At 38.8% G+C, this 15,175-nt stretch overlaps 1 protein-coding gene across 1 annotated transcript in view; it reads right to left on the bottom strand.

Annotated features, from left to right (window-relative positions):
* Nucleotides 1-14,455, bottom strand: part of rab5c (RAB5C, member RAS oncogene family) — a 19,605-nt gene extending 5,150 nt beyond the window's left edge. Inside the window, exons 1-2 of the mRNA XM_008284852.1 lie at nucleotides 14,399-14,455; nucleotides 2,027-2,359 (exon numbers count right to left, since the gene is read on the bottom strand). Coding sequence (XP_008283074.1) covers nucleotides 2,027-2,192 — 166 coding nt within the window. The 5' untranslated portion in view covers nucleotides 2,193-2,359; nucleotides 14,399-14,455. The remainder of the gene's footprint in view (nucleotides 1-2,026; nucleotides 2,360-14,398) is intronic.
* Between the last annotated feature and the right edge of the window lie 720 nt (nucleotides 14,456-15,175).

The following is a 15,175-nucleotide window of genomic DNA, read 5'->3' as shown; positions in this document are numbered from 1 at the left end:
ACGGCTCTCATTTTTCACAATTAATCGACAAAAGAAAACTTTTATTTACTCCGAATTAGGGATTCTTGTACACTGAGTTTATGTATTTTCTACTTCACTAACATGATACAGGTTTTGTTGACTGTAGGCAGCACATGTGCACAGCAAAATGAGCATGGGACAGCCTAGACGTGAAAAAGGCAAATATTTCTGCCACAGAAAGGATGATGTTGACCAAAGACAATCGCTCTGTCAGCAGCGTCTTGTAACAGATGCCACCACATGAGGCAACAGTTCGATTGACCCTTTAATCCAGGTCCATAAAGGCTTTTTTCTGCCTTTTTAAAATATTTTTGAAATTGCAATGCAGCTGCACTCTCATGCAAAATCACCTCAGTCAATCTAGAATAATACATTCTTTCCAATTAAAGTTATTTATGCCATCTGTTAAAAATCTCTGAAACACTAAATATCAAATTTGTTCCACTATTCTGCAGCCTTAGCTTTGGTACAGTCACAGTAAGCAGCATTCTGACAAATATTTCTGTTTAATCTATGCAAGGCATGAGCTTTGATCACAGCTAATCAGGGTAAAGACGGCAGTGTTTCCAGTTTTTTCTTTTTTTTCCCCTCAATTTTTAGAATAAATAATCAAAGAAATTCAACTTTAGTTCTTTCTTTTTTTCTGAATTCTGGCTTTATAACGATGTCACACTGACAGAAGACATGTCTGAGCTCTCTCTCCTTCTTCGTGGTTGTTCTGTTTCCATAGAGGTGCAGGACTTTATATTGCAGTGAAAAATGAGCCACAGTGAGGAGAAAAAAACATGATGTGAAAATGTCCAAAAACTGCTCGGGGTTCGGAAAGTGAAGTTAATTCCAGAACAACGATCCCTGTCTGAACAGTCAGCTGCTGCAGAGGAAATGTTTACCCAGCTGGACTGAGGATTTACACCATCATGTAGAGAAACCATTGAGTCTCACATTCAGCATCACAGACATATTCCTGCTTTAAAACGTCACAAATCTCTTGAGGTCAGCATCACTCATCAACAGGAGGGCCAGGAAATCCCGACTGTTGTCTCAACATCCCTCTTGTTTCAGGTAGCCTCACGCTTAAGTACAACCTAAAGCTGTTTGATAAGCAAGTTTGAGCAGCTTGATAACATAAAAAACAGTAATCCAGGCCGCCGCTATGAGCTGGCGACCCAAGTACAGGGGCTATAGTCGCCGATGCAGCAGCCATGGGTTCAAATCCCGCTCATGGCCCTTTGCTGCAAGTCCTTCCCCACTTTCCTGTCTCTCTCTTCACTATCCTATACAATAAAAGGCAAAAAAAGCCCCCCAAAAAATAACTTTAAAAAAAAAAAAAACAAAATCAGCACGTCTGCCGTGTATGAGTCACGTGATCAGCTGCAGAGAACAGGTTATACCGCTTCTACTGCAGCACAACAGAAAAGATTAAGACCTGCAAGTAAGCAGTTCCTCTGTACCGGCAAGGACATGTTCTTGTTCTGATTCAACACTCACGCTGGAAAGTTTTTAAAGCGAGTACAAGATAATTAGAGAATTAAGCATGCGTCCAGAACAGCGGTGTTATTACAGGTACATACGCTCATTTAATTCAACACAACAGCATCTACATTTTCAGTTGTCGTTGGGGTTTTTTTTCTGTGTCTTTGCGCTTTATATGAAGGACATAGTGGGTAGTGGGGGTGTCATGGTGGCGCCATTATAATGATAAGTGTTCCTAATATACTGCAATGCTCATTTATTACAAAATATTAAGAACACTTGAACATGATGTAGTACATCCATCATGTGCCCCGACCTCAATAATGAACATAGAGTGGAATTATCACCTTCATGGCCGCCTCAACACACTGTACAAAAAAGTAGAAGTTATGGCAGCTGTACCCAATAAAGTTCAGGTGTGAGAACTCAGAGTTAATGTCCATTTATACTGAACTTTCACAGTGCAGGAAGGCAGTGACTTCAGTACATTTGTGGGCAAAACTACTTCTAGGAATCAGAGAAAAACTCTCACCTCCGATGGTGCTCTCCTGGTACTCGTGGAACTGGCCTTTGACGAAGCGCAGCACCAGGCTGGACTTCCCCACTGCCGACTCTCCCAGCAGCACCAGCTTAAACTGACATATCTTGTTGCTCGCCGCCGTGCCGTTGGTCCGTGCTGGTCCGCCTCGCCCTGCCATGTCGCAGCGTTCAGAACCGGCAGAAAGAAGGAAGGGAGGAGCCGGAAGGGGGGGGGACAGAGGACGTACGGTCGAGTTTGGAGGTTGGGTTTGGTGCGGCGGGATGGAAGATGAGCTGGTTCGGGTCGGGCAGAGTTGGATGGAAGAAGAGGCCTCACCAGTAGGAGCTGGAAAACACAATACAGTCAGTTACACTCGAGAAAACAAAGAATTCTTTTTTGTTAATGTTGGTTCAATGATGGAACTTTTCATGACAGCTTTAACTACTTTTCAGAATTCACTTCACCCATAATTACCTGATATAAATGTTCAACATTACAGACTGCAAATCAATGATATGATGAGAAATAATGGGGAAAATTTCAGGCTTTTATCTTCAATAGTTCCTGCGATATTGTCGTCAACACGGCCTAAAATGTCAACGTACGAAAGAAACATGCTGAAAGTTGGCAATAAAAAACATCTCTCTGAAAGTATGTCATATATCAAACAAAATTTTCACAAATATCTTCATAAATATTTATATTCTATACTGTAAAAATGTATAGTAAAAAAAACAGCAACTGCCTGTAAAAAAAAAGAAAAAAAAAAAAGAAAAAGAAAAAGATGAATCACCTCAGCACTAAAGCTTTTGTTTTAGGTTAAAGTGGCCACCAAACAGTTTTAAATCTTTCCCTCAAAACTGGGATAAAAGGGATTATTTAACTTTGTTTAGTATAAATAGATGCAACAGAAAATCACTCAGTGTCTTATTTTGAAACTCTGTCCTCTATCTGTTCACAAGGTTGTACTTTGACGTTACCGGCGTGTAAATGGATGAACAATTTGAAACTATGCAATCAGCAAATCACCAAGACTGCAGTCTACGGTATACGTTATTCAAAGCGTCTGACACCAGGTTTATTTATTTATTATTACTTTATTTAACTTGATTGCAGAATGCCAGTTATATCTGTAAATGTTTCCCTTTGCATTAGAATACAGGGCAGTTTACATTTTGATGGCATCCTCTGTGATTACACTCCATCACGTTGTGAATATATTACACATGGAATATTGAATTAAAGCTTAAATTAAATTGGAAATATCTGTCAGAAAAGTCACAGTTCAGCTCCAGAACAGCTGAAACTTGTTTTTGCTTTACTCCAGCTTGAACACATAAAATAAATACACATATAAAATAATCTACTGCATAGAATTCGTAGGTTTAAAATAAACACATGTACGGAGTCAATGAAAACAAACATCTCTGTATAGAAATCAGCTTAAAGCTTCGTCCAAACAAAAGCTCAACAGTTGCTCCTGTGACTCATCTCGTCACAGATGTCCCACCACCGATTGAAGCCACGACCAGACAGACAGAGATCTTTGTGGTTGGTTTCCGCCATCGAAACCACATCAGAATCTTACAGTTAAAAATGAACCACGACATCACACGTTAAAAGTGCAGTTCCTCTAACCTGACGTTTGTACTTAATCCAAATTCTGTGGCCTTTTCCAATTTAATAGCAGCAAATAGGAATATAATTTAGATTCTAAGACATTATACGGCTAAACCTGTGGTGAATCAGGCAAACACTTATGTGACGTCATTGCTGATCAAAAATCTGCATCATTATATACAAAAATTGTTATAAATAGGGTTTGACAAGTGTCTTTTCAGTCTGTCTCCATTAAAATGAACAGTCCTGACACATACATCCACATTGTTGAATCTACAGCATATACATTTCTAACATCTGTCACTTTTTCTGTGAATTTTATTTTATAAATGCTCATATGCTGCATCCATAACGTAGATAATTTATCATTTTGATGATACAGATGTTTTCTTTTATTGTCCTACTTTTTGGGTAAGAGAAGAAAATCATAAACTGTGTCGTTTTATATACTATATACACCGCTTAATGGGGTCATGGGGGGCTGGAGTCTATCCCAGCTGACTCAGGGTGAAGGCAGGGGACACCCTGGACAGGTCACCAGTCTATCACAGGGCTACACTTAAAGACAGACAACCAAGCACACTCACATTCACACCTACGGACAATTTAGAATCACCAATTAACCTCAACATGTTTTTGGACTGTGTGGGAGGAAGCTGGGGAACCCTGAGAGAACCCACGCTGCACGGGGAGAACATGCAAACTCCACGCAGAAAGATCCCGGGTGCCTCTCTTGCTGCGGGGCAACGATGCTAACCACCGAGCCACCTTGCGGCCCCAAGTAATCGTATGTGGTGTGCAATTCCATCAGGAAAATAAACCAACTCCAAGTTTAAAATAGTGACATTTCTACATCAGTACTGATAATAAATCTACTGCAAGGGAATTTAATAGATGTATTTGAAAAGCATAATATCTTTAAAAGCGAGCCGATATTAAAGTTCGTTATCACAGCTGCAAAATGTCCTTAAACCTCTTATCTGTGATGTGAAATTCTGTAGGAATGTCTGAATGTAAGCTTGTATGTGTCACTTGAAAGAAATCACCCAAGAAAAAAATGGATTTGCCACATTCTGTAAAAAAAAAAAAAAAAATTGTTTGTTGCAATCATGAAGCAATTAGTGACTCAGCTGTGACCATGTGACCAAAATTCACATTGTTTTTGGCTGAACTGCAGACAGTGTTTACACAGAGCCAAGAGGAGACACGTATGGAGACAGATTGAACATGTAAGTAGTAAAACATCTGTATTAAGTAGTAACAGTTCACTTTTCTAGTTTTATTGGTAATGCCTGTGGGCACTTGGAAACACACTGTACATGTTGATTCCAAGGTTTTTAAAAAATTGTATAAGAAATATATAAAGAAAATTTACTCTTTTTTTTCAGTTTTTAGGATTTATGGAGTTTAAATGCCGTTAAACTGCACAGCAGGTATTTCTGAGTTCTCTCTCCTTCTAGCCATAGCTGCTCTGTTTCCATAGAGGTGCAGGACTTTGTATTGTAGTGAAAAATGAGCCCACAGTGAGTAAAAATGTGCAAAAAAACACCAAGAAAAACTGCTTACTGGTTGAGAAGACATGGATGATATCAATAAAATTGTTTTGAATCAGGCATTCAAGGAGAGGCTCAAACGTAGAGGCTGAATTGGAAAGTCAAAACTTTTGAAATGTCATGTCTAGTTTGGCACAAACATGCCGCAGCATACCAAGACACCAGCAGCAGTTAGTTCTGCTGTGCGTTAGTGAAACCTTGCCTAATCGGTTTTTTTTTCAGTTGGGTGATACACATGAGGTCAGCCAGCTTCTGCTTGGTCAAAGGACAGGAAACACAACTCAGCTCAAAGCAGGAACTGAAGATTGCAGAAGACATTTTACTGCTGAGCACAATAAAAACCTGCGACGGATTCGGCGCCGTCACAGAAACAAACCGAGAACGAGGAGGCTTGTCTGTTCCACGGACGTCAAGAATGAGGAAAACTGAAGATACTTCGGTCGTACTCGGCTGTTTCTCAGCTCGTTGCTGAGCTGCTAAATCTTTAGCATGTGACCACGGATCATAGCTTTGCTCGTGAAAGCTCAGAACTCGTATGTTTGACTGACAGGCTATGAACACTCATCATATTTACCATTTCTGCAGTGCACACCTACATGAAGCATTAACCAGCTGAACCCCAACACTTTCTTCTCTGGTCCTGTTATTCACTATGGGCTCTTTTTTTTTTTTACTACAACATAAAGTCATGCACCTCTACAGAAACAGCACAACCATAAACGAGAGAGAAATCAGACATGTCTTCTGTGCAGTGCAACACACTTAAAATGCCTAAAAAAAGTGAACATTTAAGTTGAATTTCTTTTGATTATTTACAAAAATTGCAAAAACCCTTAATGACACAGGTGTTACCAATATTGGAAAGAAATGGTGGCTCTACATACTGCAGATATTTTACTATTTACATGTTTATTTGTTTCCATACTTGTCTCCTCTGTGTAAACACTGCCTGCAGTTCAACAAAAAAAAGTCTCTTTTTTTGTCACAGATAAATCACTAATGGCTGCACAAGTCTGGTTATAGCGCACAGATTATTTTTAGCATTTTCTTAAAATGACACATGTAGAATAAAGTGACTTATTAAGCTTAGGTATGGTCAGTTTTCCCAACAGAATGGCACAGAGAAGCAGCTCAAGAACCAAAATCAGATCATTATTTCATTGGTTTTTTTTCCAGCTCCTGGCTCTAATACAGTCTAACTTTGGCAAATTTTTTAAAGGGGTTTGGAGTTCAGAGGGTACATTTAGCAATCACAGAGGGCAATGAGGTCATAAAACATATCAGTTCCTTTATCATTCTCCCTTCCTCTCCAACACAAGTGGCACTACACGTGTTATAATTAAAGAAGTGTTGTCCAACTTCATGTCCTTTACTCTCGATGGAGGTTTTAAGCATTGTTAGTCTGCCTGTATCCATGAGCTCACTCAAGGTCACAGCTGACTGTTGAACCAGCAGACAAACACTCTTCCAAAGGTCTAAATGAGCAGCTCAGCAGATTCAGAGAAGGAATAAAGGCACTCTGATTACCTGGGCAAGCAGTCAACCTGTCTCTTAATGGACTGCAAGAAGCTGAGCTGATCTGTCACCTGCTGCTTACGAGAACAATCAAAGTTTTGCCAAAATTCCCTTGAAATAAAGTTCAGACTGTAGCCTGGATACAATTTTATGTGTAAACAATGCACATGTGGAAGCTGGAAGCTCTGAATAAGACGGGTAGGTAACGTAGAAGTATAACAACAAAACACGGAAGGGAAAGGTTTTGTTACACAGCACTGTTTTTTAATATAAAATTTTATCCAAAAATATTCGACTATATGTTAAATGTTTTAAGTGTTTAAGACGACGGTCAGTTCAAAGTGACAGCAGCCACAAAACTTGTCATTTTAAACTGAGTTCACATTTTGCAATCATTAAAATAACACATATTCTGTTCCAAACGGTGCAATTTAAAATGCTAGTATGCAATTATTACTTTGTTTCCCTTGACAACAGAAGACCGCCTCACTACTGATGAGCAAAAAAAAATCTTAAGCTGCAACCATTAATCGATTAGCTAACTGTTTTAATAATCAATTATTCCCCTTGAGTGATTGTTAATGATTAAAAAAAGTCAAAAGTCTCTGGATATTTTCTGTTTTTTTTCCTTCTTTATGAGAGTAAATTAAATATTTTTGGGTTGTTCACAAAACAAGACATTAATATGTTTCTACACACATTTTTCTCCATTACATCATAAAATATTCGTATTACTTTGCTGTAAATACGTTCCAGTACTTCTGTGGAGAGTTTCTGTGCCAGAAATGTTTCATGTTAGCCGTTAGATGTGGGTTCTTGACTGTGATATTAGCTGTAGTGTTTTCTGCTATTTTACAGACTAGCTGAATATTGCAGAACATAATCAATAGGTGAATCCACAATGAACGTAATCATTAGTTGCAGCCTTGTGCAAGAGGAGCCCACTGAGGGAGGGTTTCAGGTGGCCTATAGACAAAACAGATTATGTGTCCTGAGCTGAAGATGCTTTTTCGCAACCAACAGATGCTGCAGAATCTATTAATAGGAAAAGAAAACACTTGTAGTATCATATTCTATACACACACACACACACACACTGATTCATAATGTAGTAACTGTTTAGTGGCATCGATGCCACTGCAGAGGATGTACGAGGTGGAAGCAGCCGATTGGCAATCAGACCTTCACACATCTGAAGCAGCCTGTGAGGGATGCTTTGATGGCATCCATGATGAAAACCTCGACGGGAAACTGGGTCAGAGAGAGAGAGACGGTGGGACAAGGGTCAGAGGAAGAGGAGGAGGAGGAGGACGAAGGAGGCGGCGGCGAGAGGCTGTGAAATATTCATCATGGCCTCCTGTACGCTCTGCTGCCAGCGTGACATCCAGAGGACTGCAGCGCACTCAGATATGACAACGTGCCACTGATGAAATACTCCTATAGATGCTCCGAAGCAGCTAAAACTATAAATCACAATACAAGAATACTTCTAATGCGTGCTATTAGTCAAACAATTAAATGTTGGTGCTACCTTCGCTAGTCAGCACCAGGAAATCCAGTCAAGCCTCAAAGCTCTTTCAGGGCATTTTTCGCTTCTGTAGGCTCGTTTTTCACTGCAGTATAAAGCCCTGCACCTCTATGGAAACAGACTCTGAAATGTTTCCATCTCCTCTCTGCTCTACGCAAACACTGCCTGCAGTTCAGCCGAAAAGTCCCTAAATGTTAATCAGGTAACTGTTGGTCCCAGTTGAGTAACTGATGGTTTCACATTTGTACCAAGGCTCACAGAATTTTTATTTGTTTAGATTTTTACAGAATGTGATTAATGTTATTTATTTGGTGACTTTTTTTTAAAAAATGAGATAAAGTGACTTTGAGAAATATCATGATGTTGGTAAAAAATTTCAACTGAACGACAAATCGCAGACAAGTTAATCAAGAACCATAAGAAACCTGAAAAGCAGACAAGTCCTTGTGTTTTAAGCTTGTATCTCTGATAAATGATGTCATTCTTGACTTTTTTTTTGAAGGACAACATTTAACTTTCAAACTTGTTAGTGGAATTAAGAGTGTTAAATCCCTTTTTCTCCTGGTCTTGAGTGAAAATAAGTCATTAAAAATGTATTAAAAATTAATTTCATGCTAATTTTGGCTAACAGTGGTTCGTTGTTGTATTTAGGACATAACACAGTCCATCCTCAGCAAGGCGGAAAGTGGAACAGCTGACAGTCTGCTAGCATTTTGAGTTAGAAAAATCAAATTAAAGTACATAGCATAAACTTGCATATACCAGCTTTAACAAAAAACATTCTGCACAGCCATGTGGACGTTAACCCGCAAGGTATTTTTATTCTAAATGTCATTTGAGTAGGTATTACAGTAACACGGTTGCGGCTACTAACAAGTATGACATCTTTTGTTGTCATGTTTTTATAAGATAATGTATAATGTTCATATGCACCAAGTGTGACACATTTCAGAGGTGTTTAAAATACCAGCTGGTCATTTCAGAATAGAAATAAATATTTTAAAAGGCTCTCAAACACACGCAATATTTATTTGGACAACGTTAAGCATTTTTAGTACATATTTTTGTTGAATTTTGCCCATTTTCTCTGCATTTTTCTCTGAGACGAGTCTAACTGTCTGTTCAGTGAACCAGTAACTCTGTTGCTACGAACATCCCCGACAATCAACCGCAAACACAGTGAAATTACACCGAACGTCACATTGCAGACTAAAAACCTCACAAAGTCTGTAACACTTCTCACTAACAGATAAAAACTAGTCAAACACTCAACATCCAACTAACCATCGGTTCTCAGTTCCTGTTTACAGTTTGCTGAGTGGTTTGAAGACTCCTACTTTCTAAATAAAGATGAATTTTTAAATATTCCACTACAGAGAAAGGTCAGTCCGTAACTGCTGTGGCACAAACGTTCTGTATCCTCTTCAGGAATTAAAAGTATAAATGTTGTTTTTAACGAAGCTGCACATGGCTTCATCTTGGGATTTGGGAAACCCTAATAGACATTTGCTGACATGTTACAAACCAAACAACTTGGTCATTTTCTTACATTTTACCAAGAAAATAATCGCCAGCATGCGCTACTAAGCAATGAAAAACAAACAATTAGCAGTACAGTTAGCAGCAAATGTAACAGTAATCTGAACTCAGCCTTCTCGTTCGATTGAAAAAGTCGTCCAACAAGCTGGTGTCACGGCACAAGCAAAGCAAGCAGGAACTTGTGCAGCTGAGCTCATGTGCAGGGTGGGGTCCTGGAAGAACCGGTGGTATCTGATACGAGGGGCTGCATCACCACTCGCCCTTTGTCTGTTATGAATTAATATAAATGCTAACACTCATGTCTGGTAGCAGCAACCAAGCATTCAAAGCCTACAACTGCCAGCAAAGACAACAACAAAGACACAAAAGCAGAAAAATCCTGCGAGCTCTCGATCCGAGGCTGCTGCTGCTGCTTCGACAGTTGAACTTTCTAATTCAGAGCGGCTTTTACAGACGGCGACAGTTTAGATGGGAAAGTGGTGACATAACAGGAAAAGCAAACAGGACACTCATCACTCGCAGAGATGAGCAGGCCAATAATAAATCACAGGAGCTTCCTTTTCTTGACAGTGAAACGCTCAGTGACCAAACCGATGATCATGGTTAGCCAGATCCCCAAAAGTCACCCGGTCGACTAACCATTGACTCTAACATTCACCTAAAATAGAAACGTACAAAGTATGTTCACATCACAACATAAATGCGCCTTGTGCAGATTTGTCTGAATGTAGAATTTGAAAGAAAAAAGGAAGATTCTCCCTACAATGTATTCCTCTTTATATTAAAAAGTTTAGGTGAAAACATTTGATCAAACGTGTGCATCGAGTCGCAATGAAAATGTAAACCTGTCTGCATACAGTAAACAATGGCCTCACAATGTACCAAGCTGCTAAATACATACTGAAATAACTTTCGTCCATTTTATGTTTTCAAGACGTTTTTGGTAAAATAAAATAAAATAACAGAATACACTAAAAAAAAACCAGGGACTTCAGGGAATCCTTGGATTTGTTGGGTTTTGTGTATATTTTATTGGGTCATAACTTAAATTCTACATTAATCAGGTTAATCGTCATAATAAATATTGTAGCATCCTGGTGTTAATATTTTAATTATTTGGGTAAATCCTCATAATATTGTAGAGTCTTAGCTGTAACAGTTATTTTAGTCAGGTAAACTTTTATTTTATATATTTGTTTGTAGGTTTCTAATCCAGTAACTTCACATTATAAATGACCTTGCAGGGTATTAAGTTCAATACTGACACTTGCTAGCTTAATTCAGTTTGCTTTAAATGTGCTGTATAAATGACAGACTTGAATTATAAAATAATGAGCTGAAATATTTGCTTCTTTCTGCACCTATAAAAAAATTGAGGTTGTAGACGATTGCAGATCAACACCAAACAGCTTAAAGACATATCCTCAGTATGGCTGTCAATAAAACTGTCAGAGAGATTGTGGATAAATCGAGTAGTGGCTTGGTCTAAAAAATGAAAAATACCAATCAGAGCTTCCTAAAGAACAGCACGATGTTGTGAAATGTCTGATTTTTTTCCACAACCCAAACATATTCAGTTTACTGTCACAGAGGAGGAACAAAAACACAAAATTATTCATGTTTAAGATGCTGGAATCTGAGAATTTTGTCTTTTTTGCTTAAGAAAAAATCACACACATGATCTTAATTGTTGCAGATTCATTAAAAAGTTGACAACTGATCAATTACACCACACCACAGCTCTAATACTCAAACCATAATACATTTGAGGACATTAAAATACACCACTACGCCTCACTGTAAGTTGAGTTGTTGCAACCCACAGCTTTAGACAATGCTGAACTATAGCCTGAGAAAGAAAAGGCAGACCCAAAACACAAATATTATGTGTGCTGGTTGGGGATGAATTCACAGCTCTACTTTCTTTGGGGCAGGTTTGTCAAGATGGGTGGCCACTTCAGAGGGACAAAGTCCAAACACCATAAACACAAAAAGAGCTGTCTCAAAGGTCCAAGCTCTGCCACCCTTGTTAAGCCATAAACGAAAGCAATGAACATCTGTGAACATATTTGCCGTTAAATTGTGAGGACACACACGTGCAGGCACACAATACCCTCTGCAAACGTGCAAAAATTACAACACAAATCCTGTCAGCAGTACTGACACTTTTACGAGGTGATGGCACAGCTAAAAGTATGTTGGCATTTACTGGCCTCCGAGTACAACTGTGAAACATGATCACTATCACAGGTGAGTTCCTGGTTTACAGCTGCCGGGCAAACATGTGGATTAATGTGCGGCAAAAATGTTACAGCCATTAGAATATGACAAAGTAGTCTTCCTGCAAAGTGTGTCTACTGAAAACAAACCTCTTAAGCATCTGTGACGCAAATGGAAACTCAAATATGAAATTAATAGATAAATAGGAATGCAATCTTCATCACAGATTAACATGTCGATCATTTTCTCCTTTTATTTATAATTGTTTGGTCTACAAATTGTAAAAAAAAAAAAAAAAAAAAGTGGAAAATGTCAATCAGTGTTTCACAAAGCTCATAATGATGTCTTTAAATGTTTTCAGTTTGTTGTTACAGGAAGAAGAAAGAAAACGATAAAATATTCACATTTAAGGAGCTGCTATAAGAGAGTTTTGACTTTTTTCTTTCTTAAAAAGTTACTCTCACACTATGATACACACTCATACCAATTGCAGCTCCATTATTAAATACTTAACCGACAGAATAAACAGAGGATTGCAATGTTCTAACCAATTAACTTTAGTACATGTCCTCAAATGTTAAGACAGTAGAGATTAGACCTAGGCAATAAAACAATAATGAGATAACGCGATAAACACTTCATCAACAGCAAAAGGGAAATTGTTTGACAGCTTCACTTAAACTAGATGTAAACCACCATTAAAGTAGAGTTTGTTTGCATGAACAAATCTTGACAATGAAGCCCCCTTTGCCTTGAACTCCTGAGACTTTCATGCAGGTGAGCTGCTTAGGTGGGCTTGTTTGCAGCTACCTGGGCCTCTTGTCATCTCCATCCACGGCTGCAAGATCCTCTGGTGGAGGCTGCAGCCAGTGAGGACCAGCAGTTGCCTTTGCAAGAAGGGTGTCTAAAATACGCCAACAAGCCTGTATCCTACCACCTCCACCTAAACCTGACATCAGGGTCAACGTCCAGTGACAGCTGCTGCTGCTGCTGGTCCGCCACTCAAACCTCAGCAAGGTGCAGAAGCTTCACCCTGGTCACCCTGTGTGCACCTCCATGCTTTCCTTACTAATGCTTTCTATTTTTATATATTTCATCATTATTTACAGAATGTGTTTTTCATTGTCCTTCATAAAAAATATTTCCTGTGCACCTTGGTAAATAGACTAAAGTGGCTACAATCAAATTCATTTTAAAAATCCATTAAAAACTGCCTATACTTATTAATACTGGCTGAAAATAAACATTTTACCATCATAAACCTTTCTACTATATCACCCAATTCTGAATCAGATCCAATTAAGCTTCAACCAATATCCCATTTCTAAGACATGCATGTTTTCAATGCCTGTTGGTTTCTCTTTGTGGTTATTTTTACATTTTATTATAATTAGCAAATTGATCTCATACGTCTCCATCCTGTTAACCTTTGTTGTAATCTATTATACTATTTTTATATTGTTTTACGCCTTCATTTTCCACGTCCTGTCTTGTTTTTTTTACTTTACAGCTCTACTTTACAGCACTTTGGCCAACTCACGTTGTTTTAAACGTGCTGTATAAATAAACTTGATTTGATTTAGGCTGGTACAAAGTTCTACCTGACTGGGTCTTGCTTTAGCAGAATGGTAGGCTAACTTAGCTAACTCATAACACAGTGGAGAAGTTTGCTGCTCTATAAAAACATCCTATCACCTTCTTAGCTAACAACATTTTATCTGTGCATGTTAGCTAAAAATGTATGATAGCTATTTATGTAAAGGAGCTGCTATCATTAACTTAGCCGACATAACACTGACTTGTAAGTTGTACCTAGCAGTTGGCTAACAAAATGAACACCGGCTACACAACGTTAACTAGAAACCTGGCGGTGTACCTAGCATTAGCACTAGCTTGCTATCGTACAATGACATTAAAAATACTAACGCCGCGCCGCCGAAAAGGGAAACTTGACTTGTGGTAGCGTTAGCAACGTTAGCAGCTACAGCCAAGTGTCGAAACGTCATTAGACAACTTTCCCTCAGTCGGCCGCTCCGTCGTCAGCTGTTGGACATTTGACAAACTCCGACACTCGGACTTATTATCGTGTCTTTTACCGGAATGAAACGACGCCGGCAGATTCTGTGAAACACCCGAGCTCACTGTCGTTTCTCAATACACAGGGACGCAAGTACGGACATGTACGCATATTGAGAAACGGCCAGCGGCTTTTTGGACATTTTCTGACTATGTGGTCCCACAGTGCTCGAAGCTTCCCAGTCTGATGGACATTTCGGCTCGGACTTCGCTGAGCGAAATTAGCCAGAGGAGGTGAAACTACGGTGAAACAGCTTGACGACAAAACCTCCAACGTTCCTTCAACGTTCCTCCCAAGCCTCGTATTTGATTATTTGAACTTGTTTGACTTACATTACTTTTTCTTCTTTCGCTGCGCTCATCGGCGGCTCTTCTTCTTCTTCTTCTCCTTCTTCTTCTTCTTGGGCTCTGGCCTTCCCTTCCGGTTAGAGATTTTTCCGGGAACCTCCCACTCCGTGTCACCGGCGGATTGACCAATGACAGCAGAGTCGGAACATCGTCTGACCAATGACGACGGCGCTCTGCTTGCAGGCAGCGTTTGACCAATGAGATCAGCGGAGACAGGCGGCACCACATTCTGCTGGTCACACTTGATATCAGAACTGTGCCCTCAGATTAGATAAACAAATATTACACTAAGGCGTTAAAATATTGTTATATAGTATTAAGGTCTATAAAATATAAATAGTTTTCATGATTAGAATTTTTATGGTATGTGTTATTGTGTATAATAATAATAATAATAATAATAATAATAATAATAATAATGTAATCAGGATCTGCAGCTTCCCCAATCTCAATGTTTTTTTTTTCATTAACTATTCATTTTAAAAATTTATTTGTGTTTTCGTTTGCTCAGAGAAATTTGTGGCTATTTGAACAACGATATCCACAGAACTGTTAAAGATAAAAAACCTAACATTTCCACCATTATTTACTGATTATTGATTTAGAGTACATAGATACACATATAACAACACATAGACATTACTGATTCAGAATCTGAAATATTGAAGTTGAAATATGAAGAAAAAAGTCGAAGCCATCATGAAAAGTGCCAGCCATTGAGCACATTGACAAGAAATGGATCATGCAGAAGTCAGCTAGTGA

Source organism: Stegastes partitus, unplaced genomic scaffold (assembly GCF_000690725.1).
Source record: "Stegastes partitus isolate 25-593 unplaced genomic scaffold, Stegastes_partitus-1.0.2 Scaffold376, whole genome shotgun sequence".
NCBI lineage: Eukaryota > Metazoa > Chordata > Actinopteri > Pomacentridae > Stegastes > Stegastes partitus.
This window is presented reverse-complemented; position numbering and strand designations above follow the sequence as displayed.